This window comes from Furipterus horrens, unplaced genomic scaffold (genome assembly GCF_987537825.1).
Source record: "Furipterus horrens unplaced genomic scaffold, mFurHor1.1.pri manual_scaffold_3, whole genome shotgun sequence".
NCBI lineage: Eukaryota > Metazoa > Chordata > Mammalia > Chiroptera > Furipteridae > Furipterus > Furipterus horrens.
The window spans coordinates 206,354,214-206,373,114 of record NW_028327173.1 but is presented as its reverse complement, the minus strand read 5'-3'; the positions used below and the strand labels follow the sequence as shown (position 1 = coordinate 206,373,114).

Sequence of the window (18,901 nt, the reverse complement as noted above, 5' to 3'; positions counted from 1 at the left end):
CTTTTGGGGGGCCGAGTAAATGCTTGTTGCCTCTCACTCGGCTTTTTATGTTGAGATTAACAGTACAGACAACAGCAGTTACTTGCCACGTGAGAAAGAGAGGTCCCGGCTAGTTAAGGAACAACCAGTAAATTGTTATTAATAAGCTTTTAGGAAAAAAAAACCTGCAAACAAAAAGTTTTATTCTAAAGATATGTTGTTAAAACATAAGCAGGCCGCCAGCCTGTTAAACCAAGCATGCCGTGGTCCGGGGACAGCCAACTGACCTGGCGTCTGCACAATCCTGCCCCGTGTGGGAAGGCCACCCTCCCCCTCACACCCCCACACTTATTAGGGCTTTCTGGACCAGGGGTAGGTAGGATGACAACCACGTCCAGCTTGAAGCAGCTAGAGGAGAACGAGACCTTCGCCCATTGTCCTTTATAAGATTATAAAGGGTCTTAAGTCTGAGAGGGAGAAATTGTTATTTTTTATTGTTATAAAAAATTAATTACTCAAAAAAATAATCAGAGATCAAAAGGAGATAAGACGTTTCCTTCTCTCCCTCTCATCTCAGCCACGTCACCTCCCTTTTGAAACACTCCAGGGGCCTTCACAGGGTTGAGAAGATAAACCCAGCTCTTGACCCCACATGACCTGGGCCTTGGTCATCGACTCTCCTTCCTTAATCTGTGCAACAGATATCGGTGGAGCGCTGCGCATGTGTGGGGTGCTGTTGAACTGGGTGGTAGGGTCACATTCTGACTTTCATGGGACCTTTCCTCCACAGAGAAATATTAAAAGTTATGCTTTCCCCGTGTGCTGCTATCAAGTCAAACAGAATCTTTGACCCTCAGATTTCAGTTGCTTCCTCCTGGTTTTCAAAGAAGTGGGAGCATTTGTGTGGGTCCCCAAATCTCGTGAGCCCTGGGCACTGTGTCTGCTGCACCAAGGAAGTCAGCCCTGAGCGCCGGGTCACTGCTTGCCTCCTGGGCTGCTCCGTCGTGGCCCCTGAGGACTAGTTCCTCGGGCTTGATCCTCAGCCAGTGTCAGATTAAAGAGCCCTTTCACGTGCTCTCACCCACAGGCAAGTCTGGTGTCCCCCTTCCTTCCGAGTATTTATCACACTCTGGAGTGTCTTATCGATTCTACACATTAGTGATTGTCCGTCTTCTTCCAGGAGAGGCAGCGTCCTTGAGAGCAGCAATGATTTCTGGTCTTGTTCAGTATGTAGTTGTCTGTGACGGCAATTTGTAGGTGCTCATGAATGAACCCCATCTTCCAGATATGATGCCAGCTAAGTGTCCTGTGTGTCCTCTGAGACATTTGCTATGTATAGGTGATCTATCTATTGATCTATCTTTTCTCTAGCGACGTCTTTTTCAAAGACACGGAGATGTTCATACTACACCTGGGTTTTCAATGTTTCCTTTCTTTACAAAAATTATGTGATTGTATTGTTTTAGTTTTGTTTGTCCTTGCCCTTTCTTCTTGCCCTTTCTGGTCATGTGTTTTTAAGTCTCTTCTAGGAGATACCTATTATTTATAATACATATAATATCATATATAGTTTATCATAAAGACATGCTGTATAAAAATAGTATTTTTACATATAAATTATATACCTAAATCTATATATTTTGGACTGATACCTGAGATGACATACTGGGTTGAACACCCCTCCACCCCCCGATTCCTGTCCACCTGGAATGTGTGAACCTGATCATATCTGGTAATAGGGTCTTTGCCGGTATAATTGGATTAAATGAGGTTATACCAGATTACAATGGTCTATAATCCGATGACAGGCGTCCTTATAAGAAGAGGAAAATATGGGCACAGAGACACTCAGGGGTGAACACCACATGAAGACGGGGCAGCCTTTGGAGTGACGAGTCTGTAAGCCGCAGACGGCGAGTCTGGCTGGCAGCCACCTGAGGCTGAGACAAAAGCATGGGGCAGACTCTGTCCTCGGGGCTCCAGTAGGAACCAACCCTGCCGACACTTTGATTTTGGACATCTGGACTCTAGAACCGGGAGAGCATAAATTCCGTTGTTTTAAACCACCCAGTTGGTAATTTGTCACGATAGTCTTAGAAAATCAGTAAGTCCTCCTCAGGAAATGATAAATTCATGGCTTTCTTTTTACAAATGAGCACTTTAAGATGAAGGGCCCCAGGGTCCGCTTTCTGAATATCTTCATTTTCCAGGGGTGAAAGGTAGAGAAGGATGACAAAGCTTAGTGGGTGGGACTCAGGGCCCAAAACAGTCCCTGGCATGCAACAGATGCTCAGACCGTATGCTGAATGAAAAATGCTTTGTGGCTGACATAACCATTGGACTTTAAAAATAATTTTTGTTCTTCAGTTACAGTTTACATTCAATATTTTTTTGTATTAGGTTTACACACGTACAGCACAGTGGTTAGACAATTATGTACTGTACTTTACAAAAGTGTTCCCCTGATATTTCCAGTACCCACCTGGCACCACACACAGTCATTACAATGTTATTGACTGTATTTCCTATGCTGTACTTTACATCCCCATGACTGTTTTGAAATTATTTTCTTATCAGTGACCTGCTTCAGAGACGGTGGTAGGGTTGGAACAGAACCCAGTTAAAAGGTCAGAGACCTGGGCTGCCTTTCCAGGTTCTGCCTTCAACTCGGTACGTGACCTTGAGAAGGTCCCTTCCTTCCTTGGGGCCTTGGTTTCCCCTTTATAACGGGGGAGGAACCGGGCTTTGACCGGGGAACTCGGGGTGCGGGGAGGGGGAACTTCCATGTGGGGCGGTTGTCTAGCCTGGATTCGGACTGGGGGCCTGGGGGTATTGGCCGTGCCTAGGGCGAGGGGCCCTCCCTTAGGAGCACCCCTGACAGCGCCCGGTGGTGCAGGACCTCTCTGGGTTCGGGGAACGAGGGGCGGTGGAGCGGGAGCCGGGAGCCGGGGTCCGACTCTGACCGCCGCCGCTCACCTTCCCGATGTTTCCGCTGCTGTATGAGTCCAGCAGGTTTATAAACACCCTCTGGATCCGGATGACTTTCTCCGTCCGGGCAGCAGCTTCCCCTTCTTCAGCCATGGTGGGAGCCCCTCTGGTTGCTAAGGAGAAAGCGTCCCTTTGGTTGCTAAGGCGGCGGCCGCTCTCCGGGGGCGGGGACTAGGGTGCTGGGCGGGGCGCTCCTGGGTTGGGGCGGGGCTACTGGTGTCCCCGGCTCGTGGGGATCCTTCCGCCTCGGGAGCCCAGCTGCTGTCCCCGCGCGCGTTCTCCCGTCCCCCGCGCCATGTGCCTGCAGCCGCGCCCCGCTGTGCCCTGCTGCGTGCTGTGCGCCCTCGGGTAGGGGGCGGCCTCTGTTCCTTTTCTTCTCTTTCATTTGGGAGCTCTGGAAACGTCCCTGTGTCCACTTGACAGAGGGGACTAAAGTTACTGATAAACCCGCTGAGAAGGTGCAGACTACCGCCTCGGCCTCCCCTGAAACGTTGAAGTTACTGGGGGCTGGTCTGACCGGGAAGACGTGGCAGAGTCGCCTGCTGCCGGGAAGAGCTGTTTGCTGCCTTGGAATTTCGGGTCCTGGAAACCCGAACTACAGCCTGGCCGCCCCACTGGGCAGCCCATTGGTGCTTGGTCCTGGCGCTCAGCTGGTGCAGGGGTCGTCTCAAGGGCCTCTGCGAGTGGGTGGGGTGGGGCCCGCTGGAGGCCACTGTTCTAGGGGAGGGGGGCGGATTCAATCATCCACATTCGCAAAGGGGTGAAATTTAGAGTTTGACCTTTCCAAGTAGGATTGTACATGCAGTTGCCGAGAGAAATGGACACATGGAAAGACGGCATTCAACTTCTTTCAGCGGCCACCACACATCACAAGGGTCGTGGTGGGCTGTGACTAAATCTCGCCATTTGTTACCTTGGAATAGCCTGATCTTAGGGAAATATTTTTAGGCTTTAAACATTAACTTGCTATATGTAAAAATTTAACACATGCAGCAATTTTTATTTTCTAAAATATTGGCCTAAAAAAAAAGAAAAAAGAAAAAAAGGGGGTGGCTGGGTTGCTGCAGAAGCCTCGGAGGCCCTGGGCTCTCAGGCAGTGGAAAGGCGGCTTTGCGCTACAGTTCTGCAGCCATTGTTGGAGCCGATCTGTCTTTTAACTTCTCCCAAGCTGTTCTATTGGCTGTCAAACAGGAGAGAAACCACCAGCCTGCAGGACTGTTAGGATCAGATAAGACACACGTGAATGCGTTTTCTGACCTGGTTTCCCAAGGTGAAATGGCTTTTTGTTCTGTAAACCTGAGGGCGTTGGCATTCCTTTTTTTTGGTCCCCACCCCCTTTTCTTTTTTATACACGTTTCATTAAAACTTGTTTTGATAAAATAATACTTCGAAATTTTGCAAACTCCATTTGGGAACAGCTTTCTCATAGCAACATTCTTTTTAAAAAAATGATCAACAATAAAGCGTTGTCAATCTAAATATAAAAATATTTACGCAGGACCAGTACAAAACTTGATGGAAAAATTTCAGCATTCTTTCAAATGACTTGTTAGATCAAATATTCTAGAATTCACTAGACGCTTCATTTCCAGATTTTCCGTTTCCCTATCGCTATGAAGTGAAGCAGGTGAGCACTGTGCAAGTTACCAGCTGGCCACGCCCCTATGAAATAGCGCAGCCTCGTTTCACAGTCCCCCTCTTACAGCTCTCATCACCAGTCACAGGTAAATGTGCCCGCGCCGCAGTTACAAGGGGGTGGCTCCCAGAGAATCTTACATACTGGCAGGTTAGGAAAAGAGCTTCTGTTACTTGTTACAAACACCAGCCATCACATCTTTTACTGTAATCCTTTCCCTTGTAGGGGCACCAAATATTCCCTGTAAAAAGTTTCAATATGTAAGTATGTAAGGGCTTTAAATGTTCTTTGTAAGAAGTAGCAAGGACTTGCTAAAAGGCCTTGGAAAAAGGAATGTAAGAAGGAGTGTTATAGCAATTAGTGATTTACAAGCTAAAAGGACTTCAGCCTCTATCACCTCCCATTTGCTTGCTTGTGTCTGGTTTATAACATTTGTGAAGGTTGTGCTTTGCAGAATGTCTAGCCCTTTGAAAATAAATTGCCTCACAGGGAGTTCGTCCCTGGCTGAAGAGCTATGCTGCCATCGAAGATAACCTTTAGCCTTGTGAATTTCTGTTCCTGTTACTGCCAAGACATTCCTGCAGTCCTGCCCAGCACCCTCTTCCTAAGGCTGTTTCCCGCCAAAGAAGAAACAAAGAGACTGCACCAGTATAAAAGCCCAGCGTTTAGACTCCATTGTAGGTTGGAGCATGTTAGAGACCTGCTCAGGGTCTGCCCAACTCCTGGCCAATATTAAAAATCCTTTGCTTAACTTTATACACCGCTTCAGAGTGTTCAATCTCGCCTATGTAGCCGTAACATTTTGGAGGCCCCAGCGAGATGCCTCTGTAAAGCGGTGCCGCCTTCGGTGAGCCCCCGGGGCTTCGTGCGGTCCCGTGTGTCTAGCTGACGTGTGGCAGGACAGCGGCCGCAAGCTCTGATTGGGAGCAATTCCCTGCACCTTCAGGAGACACTCGGGAGCTGCTAGAAGCCCTGACGGCCCAGTTTAGAGTAAGCAAAGGACAGAGGACAGCCTCGGCGACAGGTGAGTGGCAACCCATTTGGGCAGCGGACTTGGGCCACTGCCACTGAGACTTGGTCTCTTTTGTCCTCTGGACGCAGAGGTACATATTCCCGAACAGGGAATTTGTTGAAGCCGGCTCGGCTAGCTTCATTTGGATTGTATAGAGCTCTTTTGATTTTGGGGTTCTGCTGCCTGTAGCCGACGCTGTTCGTCTAATCTCAGAAGCCTAGGCGGGGTTTGGGTGGGATTGTTTAACCTCTGAGTGAATGTGTGAGTGAATGTTAAGGTTAAAGTAAAAAAAAGTTATTTCCTCCTTTTTGTGTGCCTCCACAAACTTCGGTCTATGGAGTCTGAGTGGGCTCTAGCCTCGCAGGAGGAGAGGCCAAGCGGGCATTTGTTTGGCTTCCTTTGGGAGCTCCCAGCCCGTGTTTGTCTGCGCCGTGAGGGGGGAATTGCTCCTGTGCCTTGTGTTCCAGCTCCTAATTGTAATCCAAATTAAGTGCATGTTTGTAGCAGTCACCTTAGCCAACATAAGGGGACGCCAGTCTAAGCCTGCACCCTCAGTTCTTGACTGTGTGCTCCAGAATTTCCCCAAGTTCCGGGGACAAAATCCCTTCATAAACTCTGGCACCCTGGAAACATTCTGTAGGTCAGAGTGGCCTGCTTTTGGGGTCGGATAGTCCCACCCCCCCCTTGGGAGTACTTTAATTCTAAATATTATAAGTGTAAAATGGTGTCTCTCGGGAAGCAAAAATGCAACAAGCAGAAAGGAGAGGGTTATTGGGGGAAGTAGCAAGGCAGGAGGGAGCTGTGCCTTGAAAGAGTGGCTCCTGCTCTGCACTTCTAAGGGAAAAGTGTTTTTTTTTAAGAAGAAAAAAAAAAAAGGTATTATCTTGCAGATGGCTAGTCAAGGCCAAACAAACGTGGGTTAGTTTCACATATTCTGTAATCTGGGAAGGCCCCTGGTTCCCATATCAAATTGCTATCTCTCAAACAGCTGCAGGCGTGGGAGAGGGGGGTGGGGAACAGGAAAACCAAGGCTATCAATATGGACAGTGTCACAGAAAAAAAATAAGCCTAGGACCCTCTGTGCTGTCTCCCGCTGCCTTGTAGCCCTGGCCAGAGGGATGAGGCTCCTTAAAAAATTTCCCCAGAGAACTTGCTTGCAGTATTTCTTTCCACCCCAGGTAACTTCTAGCAATTCAGTTTGCATCTGAATAGTCCCTGCTAGAACTGCAAGGAGGGGCAATGTTAAATTTGCTAGCAAAGCGGCAGTCTATAATCCCCTTGCTACAGGTTACAGAAACAGCAGAATGTCTGTCTCTCCAACATGGAGGGAAAAAAAAAAGTGACACTTTTAAAACTCAGGCCGCTCTTCAAACTGGTGCAAGCTGCTTGGGTGCCAATCAGCAACACCTCTAAAGCTGTAACTAAAGAGCCTTCAATCTCCTCACTGCTTCAGCAGGGGGAATGTGCCTGTATCTTAAGGAAAAGTGTTGTTACACATGAATAAAACTAATGTCCATTCTAGACATCCTCTTCAATAGGAAAGAAAAAGGAATAATCAGGTGGGCTGCTATAAGAATATAAAAAATGCAAGCATCCTCCTGGTCAGGGAATTGTCCTGGCCAAACAAAAGGTTCCCAATAAAATCCTAAATAGAATAGTAATAGGTCAAATAAAACAATTGAAAAGCTTCTCAGGAAAGCTCAAAAGTGTATGTTAGAAAAGAAGAAGAAGAAGAAGCAGGAAGCTTCAGAAAACTGCAGAATATCTATAAATCTAGGGAAATTTTAGCTGCTAAATACTGAGTTTGAGTAGAGTCCTTTACAGTGTGGAAAAGAACAAGAATTGGAAATGGATTATGGTTAAATCTGAATGGGTAAATATATGGAAAGTTTGTAAATGTTGCAAAAGGTCTGTGGAAAGTCATAAAAATGTATAAAAAGGTTGTGAAAGTTTTTAAACCTGGGGAAAAGGAAACCTCAACTACTTGTGGTCTAATTGTATGGTTACTGTACCTCTGTATTGGCATTTAGCCTTGGGACCTATGAAAGGTCATTTGGAATTCCCAGTGTTGGAATTGACATTAGCCATTGGGGACGTAGAAAAGGTCTAGAATTCTCTGTATTGGTATTAGCCATATAATCTGAAAGGAAAATTGAGGTTTCCCAAAGAAAGTTAAAAAGAAAAAAAAGAAAACTTCACATGTAGGAAAGTGAACAAAAGAAAGTATAAGGCATGGAAATGCAGTTTTAGTAAATATTAGAAGAACAAGGATTTTCCTTCACACTATATTTTTCTCCCTACCTGATCCCTCCAGAATTTGGCAATTTAAAGAAGTAAGTAATGACATTAGGTTTCTTTGCATAAAACTAAAAAGACCAGTTGTTAATAAAGGTATTGTTAACCAAGACTTTGACTGGAATAATATGCCTGAAAGAGGCATGCTTAGGCTCTGGTTGTTACCAGGAAGCCCTAAGGAACTGGATTTAACTTTTGAAGCTAAGAAAAGCCCATGAGAAAAAGGCCTGACACCTTGGTTGGTTGTGCGGTTCATGGCAGTCTTTCCAGGGAAGGAACGAAGGTTGCTTTCCTGAAAAATGGCTAGAAGGAACCTCAAGGCACAATGAAAAATCCAAAGGACTTGGGAAAAGCAGGTGTTTACAGGCAAGGCTGAATGGCAGGTGTGTGGCTCAGCTTCTGTGCCCTAGTGGGCAGACTAATAGTCAACATGAAGGTTCCTTGTGTAAGTTCCAGCAAAGTAGACTTAAAAATCATATGTGGTCAATCACTGCTCTTGTTGTGTTTATGCAAATGAACAGGCTAAATTAAAACTGTATTTAATGCAGTTCCTTTAATAACAAGGAGGGTAATCTTAAGGAGAAAAATCGTGACTCAAGGAAAATCGCAATGCTCAGTGCAGCTAACTGTCTATAAAGTTTATCTTCACTTAAATGTTAAACCAGGTCTGTGACATTATCAAGGATGCTTAATTTACAGGCAAGAAGAATGTCAAGTGCCTTGCAACTGAATGTCTTCCCAATAAGACAGTCTCTCCGATTTGAAGACTGGTTTGTGAATTGTGTTGTGTGAATTAACATGTGTGTTCTTTCTGTTTTCACAGGGCATAAGCTTATGATCTCATTACCTGAGTAATTGTACTTATAGGCCTCACTTAAGAAGCCCATCTGCAGTGCCGCCTCCTAAGACTCGACGGTTTGGCTGAACTAAGTGGTTGGGTTGGTAAAGTATGGGGTAGTCTGTGAACTTCACTTTAAAAACTTATTTCTCTTTTCTATCTTAATGACTTGGACAAAAAGGGCCTAAAGGTCTGAGAGGGGGAAAAACCTAAAATATTTCCCTCAGCCCTAGCTAAGTATAGTGAGCAAAAGAATTTTGGACAGGTGTGACATGCCCTGCACACCTTCCTCCAAAGAAGCCATTTCTTTTCCTAATGTGGGACATTGAAAAATTAATCTCTGTCTTTTGTCATCTAGTGGTTGTGGGTTAAATGATGCCTTTTAACCCTGTTGCCAAATCTGTTGCCTCCAGAATATGACAAGAATGTCAATTTGTCCAACAGTGCCAGCCCTTGGAAACCAAGAATGCCGCTGCCCGGGGACAGCCAACTGACCTGGACTCTGCAAAATCCTTCCCCATAAGGGAGGGCCGCACTCCCCTCCACCCCCACTCTTATTAGAAATTCCTAGACCCAAGGGTAGGTAGGACGACGACCATGTTCAGCTTGAAGCAGCTAGAAGAGCACGAGACCTTCGCCCATTGTCCTCTTATAAAATAAAAGGTCTTAAGCCTAAGGAGGGGAATTATACAGGGGCTTCAGCCATTCTTTATAAGAAAAGAAAAGAAAAAAAACTGGGAATTAGGCTAATTCCTCCCAAGTATACTGCACTACATTGAAAAAAAAAAGGGTAAGGCAAAAATAAGTTCAGTGCCATAAAATTTTCTATCATTTTGAATGTAGTGCTTTCTTTGTTGGTCATTTCCTTAATTGCTATTAATCTTTGACTAGTTTTCAAAGCTGTAAAAACTTATTTTAGTCAGTTTCTAGTTGTTAATTTAATGTTTCCATAAGGGTCTGGAAATTTGTTTTCCATTATCTTGCTAACATTCCATTTGCTCTTCTTATTAATCATTGAATCTACAATGCATGGCACATAGCAAGTGCTTAACAAATGTCTGCTAAATTAAATTGTAAGTGTTTGCTTTAGGTTTGTGAGATATGTTGCTGGTATTTTAATAGAAATTGCATTGAATCTATGAATTGCTTTAAATAATGTGGACATTTTGGAAATGTTAATTCTTCCCACCCATGAATGTGGTGTGTGCTTCCATTTATTTGTATCTTTCTTAATTTCTTTCTTCAGGGTTGTGTAGCTTTCCGAGAGCAGGTCTTTTGCCTCTTTGGTTAAGTTTATCCCTGAATACTGTTGTTTTTCTTGTTGCTATAGTAAATGGAATTTTTTTCTGGTTTCTATCTCTAATGTTTTATTGTTGGTATATAGAAATGCTTTTAATTTCTGAATATTAACTTTGTGCCCTGCTGTTTTGTCAAATTCATTTATTAGGTCAAGTAGTTTTTTCGTAAAGTCTGTAAGGTTTTCTATGTATACTATCGTGTCTTCTGCAAGTGGTAACAGTTTTGTCTTCCTTACCAATTTGAATGTCTTTAATTTCTTCTTGTCTAATTGCTGTAGTTAGAACTTCCAACACTGTTTAAAAAGAAAAGGAAAAAAGTAGACATCCTTATCTTGTTCCTAATCTCAGAAGGAATGTTTTCAGTTTTTGTCCATTGAGTAGAATGTTGGCTTCAGGTTTCTCATATATAGCCTTAATTATGTTAAGGTACGCTCCCTCTATTCCCATTTTGCTAAGGGTTTTCATCATAAATGGGTGTTGTACTTTATCAAATGCTTTTTCTGCATCTATTAATATGATCATGTAATTTTCGTCATTCATTTTGTTTAGGTGATGTATTATATTTATTGATTTGCGAATATTAAACCATCCTTGTGTCTCTGGGATGAATCCCACTTGATCGTAGTGTATAATCTTTTTGATGTATTGCTGGATCCTGTTTGCCAATATTTTGTTGAGAATTTTAGCATCTATGTTCATTAGCGATATTGGCCTGTAGTTTTCTTTCTTTGTTATGTCTTGACCTGGTTTTGAAATTAAGGTAATACTGGCTTCATAGAAAAAGTTTGGAATTTTTCCCTTTTCTTGAATTTTTGGAATAGTTTAAGAAGGGTAGAAGTTAGTTCTTCCCTAAATATTTTGTAAAATTCGCAATTCGCCTGTAAAGCCATCCGGTCCAGGGCTTTTGTGTGCCGGGAAATTTTTGATTACTGTTTCAATTTCCTTCTTTGTTATTGGTCTGTTAAGACTTTCTACTTCTTAATTCTGTTTTGGAAAATTATATGTTTCTAGAAATTTGTCCATTTCATCTAGGTTGTCAAGTTTCTTGCCATATAGTTGTTTATAGTAATTTCTTACAATTTTTTGTATTTCTGTGTTATCGGTCATAATATCTCCTCTTTTGTTTCTAATTTTGTTTATTTGGATTCTTTTTTTCTTTATAAGCCTAGAACCAGCCCCTGCTTTTGTTAATCTTTTAAGTTGTTTGTTTAGTCTCAGTGTCATTTAATTCTGCTCTAACCTTAATAATTTCCTTCCTTCTGCTTGCTCTGGGCTTTGTTTATTATTGTTTTTCTAGTTTTTGTAGCTGTGGGGTTAAATTTTTGTGTGGAGTTCTTCTATCCTCTTTGGGTAGGCCTGTATTGCTATGGACTTTCCTCTCAAAACTGCTTTTGCTGTGTCCCTTTTAGTTTTGGGATGTTGTATACTCATTATCATTTGTTCCTGAAAACTTAATTTCTTCCTTGCTGCTCCTGAAAGCTAGCATTATAAATACCCAACTCCTTATCCTTGCTACTAAGCCCCTCCTGAAAACCAGGGTTTAAAAACCCTACTTATAGTCCCTAGACGTCCCTAATAGGTTTAGTCCAGGGACTAGAGGGGGGATTATGTAGGGGCACCAAATATTCCCTGTAAAAAGTTTCAATATGTAAGTATGTAAGGGCTTTAAATGTTCTTTGTAAGAAGTAGCAAGGACTTGCTAAAAGGCCTTGGAAAAAGGAATGTAAGAAGGAGTGTTATAGCAATTAGTGATTTACAAGCTAAAAGGACTTCAGCCTCTATCACCTCCCATTTGCTTGCTTGTGTCTGGTTTATAACATTTGTGAAGGTTGTGCTTTGCAGAATGTCTAGCCCTTTGAAAATAAATTGCCTCACAGGGAGTTCGTCCCTGGCTGAAGAGCTATGCTGCCATCGAAGATAACCTTTAGCCTTGTGAATTTCTGTTCCTGTTACTGCCAAGACATTCCTGCAGTCCTGCCCAGCACCCTCTTCCTAAGGCTGTTTCCCGCCAAAGAAGAAACAAAGAGACTGCACCAGTATAAAAGCCCAGCGTTTAGACTCCATTGTAGGTTGGAGCATGTTAGAGACCTGCTCAGGGTCTGCCCAACTCCTGGCCAATATTAAAAATCCTTTGCTTAACTTTATACACCGCTTCAGAGTGTTCAATCTCGCCTATGTAGCCGTAACACCCTCTTTCAAAAAGTCAGCTTTCGTATAACCAGAGTCCAGGAGATGCCTTTATTAACGCGCACTGTGTGGGGTAAGCTGGCGGGGGAAGACGGGGGTTCTGCGCAGCTCCACTGCTCACAGGTGGGCTGCTGCGGTCTCAGCTGTCACCGCGAACTCCAGGGGCTGAAGCCGACGTGTTCACACAGAACCTCAGTGTTTTCCTAACCCGTTCTCACTCGACGACACATTTTGGTTTTGAACCCTGGAGAGAGAGCGGTGCAGGGCGCCACGGAAGGAGCTATGGCCATGATCCCACACACGATGAGTTGCCGTGCCGGAAGTTTAAGATCTGATTCGGGGCCTGGAGGAGAGGCGGGAAGGGGTCACCGGGAGGCACGAGGGATGCAGTGTTCATAGGCACACTGCCTCTCCACGGAGCCTGGGAACGGGCCCGGCTGAGCACAGCGCGGTGCTCTTCGCTAGAGAAAACCTCAGCTAGTTTGAACCCCGTATCTGCTGCATTTCCCTTTCAATTAGTATGTATAAGCAAACGTAGAAAATGCGAAATAGTACAGAGAAAATGAAAATTACCTATGAACATGTAGAATTGTTTTCCATTTTCCTACTACATAGAATATTCTCCAAAAGTTATATTTTTTCATTTAATTTTCCCCCATTGCCTTTTCATGATATTTAATGGCTGCATATTTTTCCATCAAGAGAATATAGCATAACTTATTAATCGCTTTTAGAGACACTCCAATATTTCATTAGAGAAAATGAACATCCTTGTAGTCTATCTTTTGCTGAATCCCCCTCCATACTAGATTGCTAGGATATTGCCAGTATAGAAGTTATACGCTTTGTAAAGGCTCTATTACCAATGTTTCCCAGAAAGGTTTCACCAGTATATCCTCCGACATATGACTGCCCTCTCACTAAATCCTTGCTGGTATCATATTTATTTACTTATAGAGAGAAGGGAGGGAGAAAGGGGGAGAGATACATCGATTGATTGGTTGCCTTTTGCACACCCCCAACTGGGGACCCCACCTGCAACCCAGGCCTGTGCCCTGACTAGGAATCGAACTGTGAACTTCTGGTTTACAGGCCAGCACTCAATCAATTGAGCCACACCAGCCAGGGCATCATTGTATTTAAATAAGACACTCTTATATTATTAGGTGAAATGGCCCATTTACCTTTGTTAAATTACTAGTCAGGTTGAGCATCTTTCAAGTGGTTACTAGATACCTTTATTATTTTTTCTGAGTTGTATGAGCATATTATTTGCCTGTTTTCATTTTTTTTCTTATTGATTTATAAGAGTTATTTATTTAGCTTCCCCCTTTCCCCTTTGGAAGCGTAATAAAGGCTTAATTCATCTGGTTAAATTCTTTAAGCAATCTAGCTAAAATTGAGGTTTTAATTTTCTGTGTTTTACTAAGTCTCTCTCTGTTCCTCTTTCACAGTAATAAAAAGAGCAACTCACCTCATATTAAAATATAACAACACTGAATTCAAAAATGAAAACAGAAGCTCTTGGAATCAATCATTTATCACAAAATGAACAATTTAAATTTTTAAACATACGATCACTTTTTCTGCAGACTTAAACCTCAAAATGAGCCAACAGAATTTTATTCGAACTTTACAAATATCCTTTACAGTTAGCCTGAGATTAGCATGAGCAAGTTCAGCCTGAAGTCAGCCTTCAGCGCCCCAACAGGTAAGCGTCTGACGGGGGAGCCGGGGACGAGTACGGATCATCAGCCAGAACGAAAGCACTCCAGTGAGGTCTGACGACCAACAGTGACCTGAACGAACGCTCATGTGCTCCGGTCTCCAGAATCTTCAAGGCCTAAACGCACCTACTACTTAATAATGATTAAAAAAAGCCTGCAAATGACAAATTTCTGAAGGTGTGTCCAGACACAGAGTTTTAATTCAACATTTCTACAGCTGCTACTTTAGACTATTATTAAAAAAAACAATTTCCCAAATCTTTACCATTCAACATGTTCTTGAAAACATGTAGCAGCATGGTGTCGTTTATTAAGTTTATAAATGTTAGTTCCTGTAATAAAATATAAAATACAGAGTCTCCCTTTTTCAAATATGAAGTCTCGGAGTGCTTCCTTCTTCCTTTGGTTTCAAACCCATACAATGCACTCACACTACATTGCGGATTTAGCATCGAGTGAAAACACTGTACATCTGTTGGGGAAGGAGCAGCGCTGTGGGAATACCAAACACTACGTTATAGAAAGTAAATGTTGAAGCAAAAATACTTTCTGAATATATACTGTACATCATGTAAACAAACATTCATAATAAGAATCAACACAGGCCAAAATATTGTTGTTTTTTTTTAAGAAACCAGGATCTTCTTTCTTTTAAATCCCACACACTGAAGATGCTTTTTGTTAAAAAGAATGGAGCCCGTTCCTCTCTTTGCTTATGTGCTTAAATACCTTGGAAAAAGTAATTATTACATTCATTTGCTAACGGTTTGTTCTCTTGGTTGGCTGGCTGTTGCAAACAAGGAATACAGAACTATTTCAGTCCCTGTTGTTCATTTAATACTAGCTAAGTAATATATAATTAATTCATCTGTATCAGTCCATATCAGTAATATAAATAGATTAAGTGAAGCAGTAAATTTCAAAATTTGTGCAGGGGAAACTAGTTGATAATTTGTTTCCAGTAAGGCTAGTACCAAAATAATTACTACAATGTCAGTCCAAGCTGGCAGTAAACCCCTGATTTAGAAAGCTGGATCGGAGTTTGCATTTAGGTCATTTTAGTTCCTGTATTACTGTGCAAACACAGAGTTTCCTGTCTGATAGAGTGCCGGCAGCATCAAAGCCCTGGCGTAACAATGAAACACTGACTCAGTTCTGAAATGCAGAGATACTACATGAAGAAATCTGAATGTCTTAATGACGCTGTCACAGCAATGGCCTCAGGGTTCCCTTAATGAATCAGGAACTAAGAAAGATGGCTTATTAGTCAATGATGTTCTGAGTCAAAAGCCAAACCTGAAGGAACGATGAAAACACAAAACCGAAGATGCATTTTCTACCATGACCCCATGGAAGAGTTTCAGGCTTTGTGCCGATATTTTGTACCAGCCGCCTCTGAAAGGAAAAAGCTGAGTCACGACTGTCCATCTCTCTTCAAAGCTTCCAGTCTTTGAAGGAGTGCGTTTCCGAAGGCGTCCCGGTAGGCAGGGCTGAGCGTGTCCAACAGGGAGTAGACAGTTTCGTGGTAGGGGGTGTGCAAACGCTCGTCCACCTGGTCGAACGCATAACCGACCACCTACAAGGGGACAGTGAGTTCAGTGATTACACTTCATCTTGGCAGAGACAGCAAAAGCCAACTGTTTACACGGGTCATTCTCTAACAACACCTGACTCAGTGGTTTAAACATGCATTGTTAATACTACCTTTAATATTTAAGTGATTTGTAACTGATAGAAACAACCCCTGCAAAATGCTCTTCTTCATAATTTTTTTCTCAAAATTTTCACGGTTTGATTGACCTACTCCTGGACCTAAAACAAATGTAAAACACAGAAAAAATTTAAAAAGCTACACAAAACAGTGTTTCATTTTCACAATCCAAAGATGCTTCAATGTAATTCCACATATGTTGAGGGTCTGCTACACAAAGGCACTATAATAATATGTTATTAGTTCATATTTTTATCACTTTTTTTTGTTTGGATTATTTTTATAAAGAATTCTGGGAAGTGTTTATAGCTTTAATCCTGCTATAATTAGTTGTCTGAAAGGCCATTTCACATTACTAATACATTATTTATCCAACAGGGAAATGAACGCCAACTCAGTGAAATAAAAGGGAATGTTATTGTTTTATTTTTTCTTTAAATGCAGCTAAAGCTTTTCTCACCACCAAGAGTATGATATATCACAGTTCACCAGCACGGTACAGGACAGAATTACTTTCATTTTTGTTGACTTGACTAAACTTGTGAATTCCCTCCACAAACGGTGACTTTTTATGACATCTGTTCGAGCCACAGAAGATGTGAGTGTATGTCGTTAGCAACAGAAGCGTTGGTTATTGTTTTAATGAAAAGCAGAGGCCAGCACCTGAGACGACTCACACCTGAATCTTCAGCACCAGGCTTTCCACAGTGCAGAGCAGCCCCCCTTACCCACAGGGGAGCGCTTCCAAGACCCCCCGTGAATGCCTGAAACCGTGGATAGTACCAAACTCTATGTATACTATGGTTTTGACTATACAGATACCTGTGATGAAGTTTAATTTATAAATTAGGCACAGCAGGAGATTAACAAAACTAATAATAAAATAGAACAATTATAATATACTGTAGTAAGCTATATAACTGTGCTCTCTCTCTCTCTCTCTGACAACTGATAACTCAGATGGCTGATAAGTGACTAATGGGCGGGTAGTGTACATACTGGATATGCTGGACAAAGGGATGATTCATGTACTGGGTAGAATGGGGCAAGATGGCACGAGACTATCACACTACTCAGAAGGCACACAATTTAAAATGTATATACACTGTTTATTTCTGTGTTTTCCATTTAGTATTTTCAGATCCCGGTTGACCCCAGGCCACAGACAGCGGAAAGTGAAGCTGCGGATAAGGGCGGGGGAAGCTACTTATCCCAGTTCTTTTGCCCCTCTCTTATCCTTGTGAGGCTGGTCTTCTTAGTGGGCTGGGACCATGTCCAATCCCGGTTCCATTTCCAGGTCCCGACACAGGGTAATTGCTCAATGAACGTTAACTGAATCAGATTAAAAATTATTTTACTACCTACATGCCAGGCTGTATATTAAATAACCTGGATCTTTCTGTATACGTACTTCATATAATCATCCTCCAATCCTTTTTAGATTTTAACTGAGTCTCCAGGTTATAGGTAAAGAATCAGACTCAGAGAGGTTGACTAACTTACCCAAGCTCACTCAAATTTATGTTTAAGACTTCGACCCTGGCCCTGCCGGTGTGGCTCAGTGAACTGAGTGCTGGGCTGCAAACCAGAGAGGGTCACCGGTTTGGTTCCCAGTCGGGGCACATGCGTGGGTTGTGGGCCAGGTCCCCGGTTGCGAGCGTATGGGAGGCAACCAGTTGATGTTTCTCTCCCACATCAATGTTTCTCCCTCTCTTTCTCCCTCCCTTCCCATATCTCTAAAAATAAATAAAATTAAATATTAAAAACAAAAAGAAAAGACTTCCAACTCTGATCACAGCCCTTCCTACCTCACCATAGCTACCTTAGAATTAACTGATGTAGTAATTTACCCAGGGTCATTGATCTCTACTTTTGAGTTCCTATTTCTATTCAATATCCATTTTTAAAGACCACAAGCTTTTAGTACAAACTTAGGGATTTGGAAGGGAGTATACAAAAATCAGTTAATTCAGGTGCTACTCTCCAAGCTAAGCAGCTGTGTGAGGAAAGGGGGTAGTGAAGCTGCTGGCTTTACAACGTGCTTCAAGGTGGGTGATCCTTTACCAAGGAACATACAGAACACGTGATTCATATGCATCTTGAAGAAACCGAACCTAGTGAAATAAACATTTACACAGCCATTGAACGTATTATTATAGGATACTCTTATTGCTCAGCACTTGCCCTCTTCCTTCTAACTGTGCAACTTTGGGGGATTACTTTTAACATATAAAGAAACAGAAAAGTCAGAGAACTTGATGAAGACTGACAATTAATTAGTAAAGTTAAAACTACATTTTGGAGTTTCTAATGACTATTTTTTTGTTCAGCAAGTCAAAATTTTTATAGTAGTAATTTTGTTGTTTTTAAACAAAAAGGTGGTTTCAGGTGGTACTTGCTTTTATATTCTAAACCCAGGATTCTGGTCTAAAGGCTGTAAGGAGGGCATCTGCCTATCAAGCTCACATGCAATGGAGAACTACTTGCAATAAAGAGCCAACAGGAAACTACGGGACATCTGGAGGGGCAACTGCCTGCTGTGACTTAATTTTGATCTAACACGGGGTCAGGTGTGTTGTCTTAACAGAAGAGACATTTATAAGAGGTGGAAAAAGATCCTCTCAATACAAGGACTGTCGAACTCAGCTAATGCAGGGAGAATGCATAATTTCAGTGAATATATTCAGCTATAAAAAATAAATTTGGGGGATGATAATGAAAATAAAGTAACACTGCCAATCAAACTTTTTAAAAATCCTTTCCCTCATGTTGACGAAAGACTTTAGGATTATTAAAAATTCCTAGATAAGTTTTCCTTAAAAATCTCTCAGAAGCTACTGAGTGCTGAGTTCTCATTTAATAACACTCTTCCCCACTCCCTGAGCCCTCTGCGAGAAAGTGGTAAAACATAGATAATTCCTTTCTCGTAGAAGAGAAGGTGCTCACCTTCAGCCCCGCTTCGGTGAGCTCCAGGCAGTACCTGTTCCTCTCCCTCGTCTCCACGTTGATGTAGGCCACGTCGTCCGCGCAGCGCAGGCTTTTGGAGACAAACATGTTGTTAACGGCAAAGAGAACGTCATTTACAACCGCTTCGGCTTCCAGCCTCATGTCTTTCATGTCAGTTCCTTCAAAACCATTGATTTCTGTGTTTTCTTCAAATCCTGACATACTGCTTAGCTCCATGGGATTACAGTCGGTTTCCATTCTGTAAAAAAGCAGACATCAAACTT

At 42.5% G+C, this 18,901-nt stretch overlaps 2 protein-coding genes across 3 annotated transcripts in view; both read right to left on the bottom strand.

Annotated features, from left to right (window-relative positions):
• AK7 (adenylate kinase 7) overlaps window positions 1-3,064 on the bottom strand; it is a 55,427-nt gene extending 52,363 nt beyond the window's left edge. For both annotated transcript variants that reach the window (XM_090271369.1, XM_090271370.1), the window contains exon 1: window positions 2,956-3,064. In XM_090271369.1, the coding sequence (XP_090127495.1) occupies window positions 2,956-3,060 (105 nt within the window). In that variant the 5' untranslated portion in view covers window positions 3,061-3,064. The remainder of the gene's footprint in view (window positions 1-2,955) is intronic.
• A 12,006-nt stretch (window positions 3,065-15,070) lies between these two features.
• GSKIP (GSK3B interacting protein) lies at window positions 15,071-18,901 on the bottom strand. Its single transcript, XM_090272144.1, has 2 exons — window positions 18,618-18,901; window positions 15,071-15,536 (listed from the first exon to the last, which is right to left on the bottom strand). The coding sequence occupies exons 1-2, from the start codon at window positions 18,873-18,875 to the stop codon at window positions 15,375-15,377; spliced, it is 420 nt and encodes a 139-aa protein (XP_090128270.1). The 5' UTR covers window positions 18,876-18,901; the 3' UTR covers window positions 15,071-15,374.

What these genes read in the sequence shown, in the direction of transcription:
- GSKIP (XM_090272144.1), bottom strand. Translation starts at nt 18,875, where the DNA reads ATGGAAACCGACTGTAATCCCATGGAGCTAAGCAGTATGTCAGGATTT. An exon ending in TCACCGAAGCGGGGCTGAAG is followed by an intron (nt 15,537 to 18,617) that starts GTGAGCACCTTC and finishes GTCCCCTTGTAG; the next exon opens with GTGGTCGGTTATGCGTTCGA.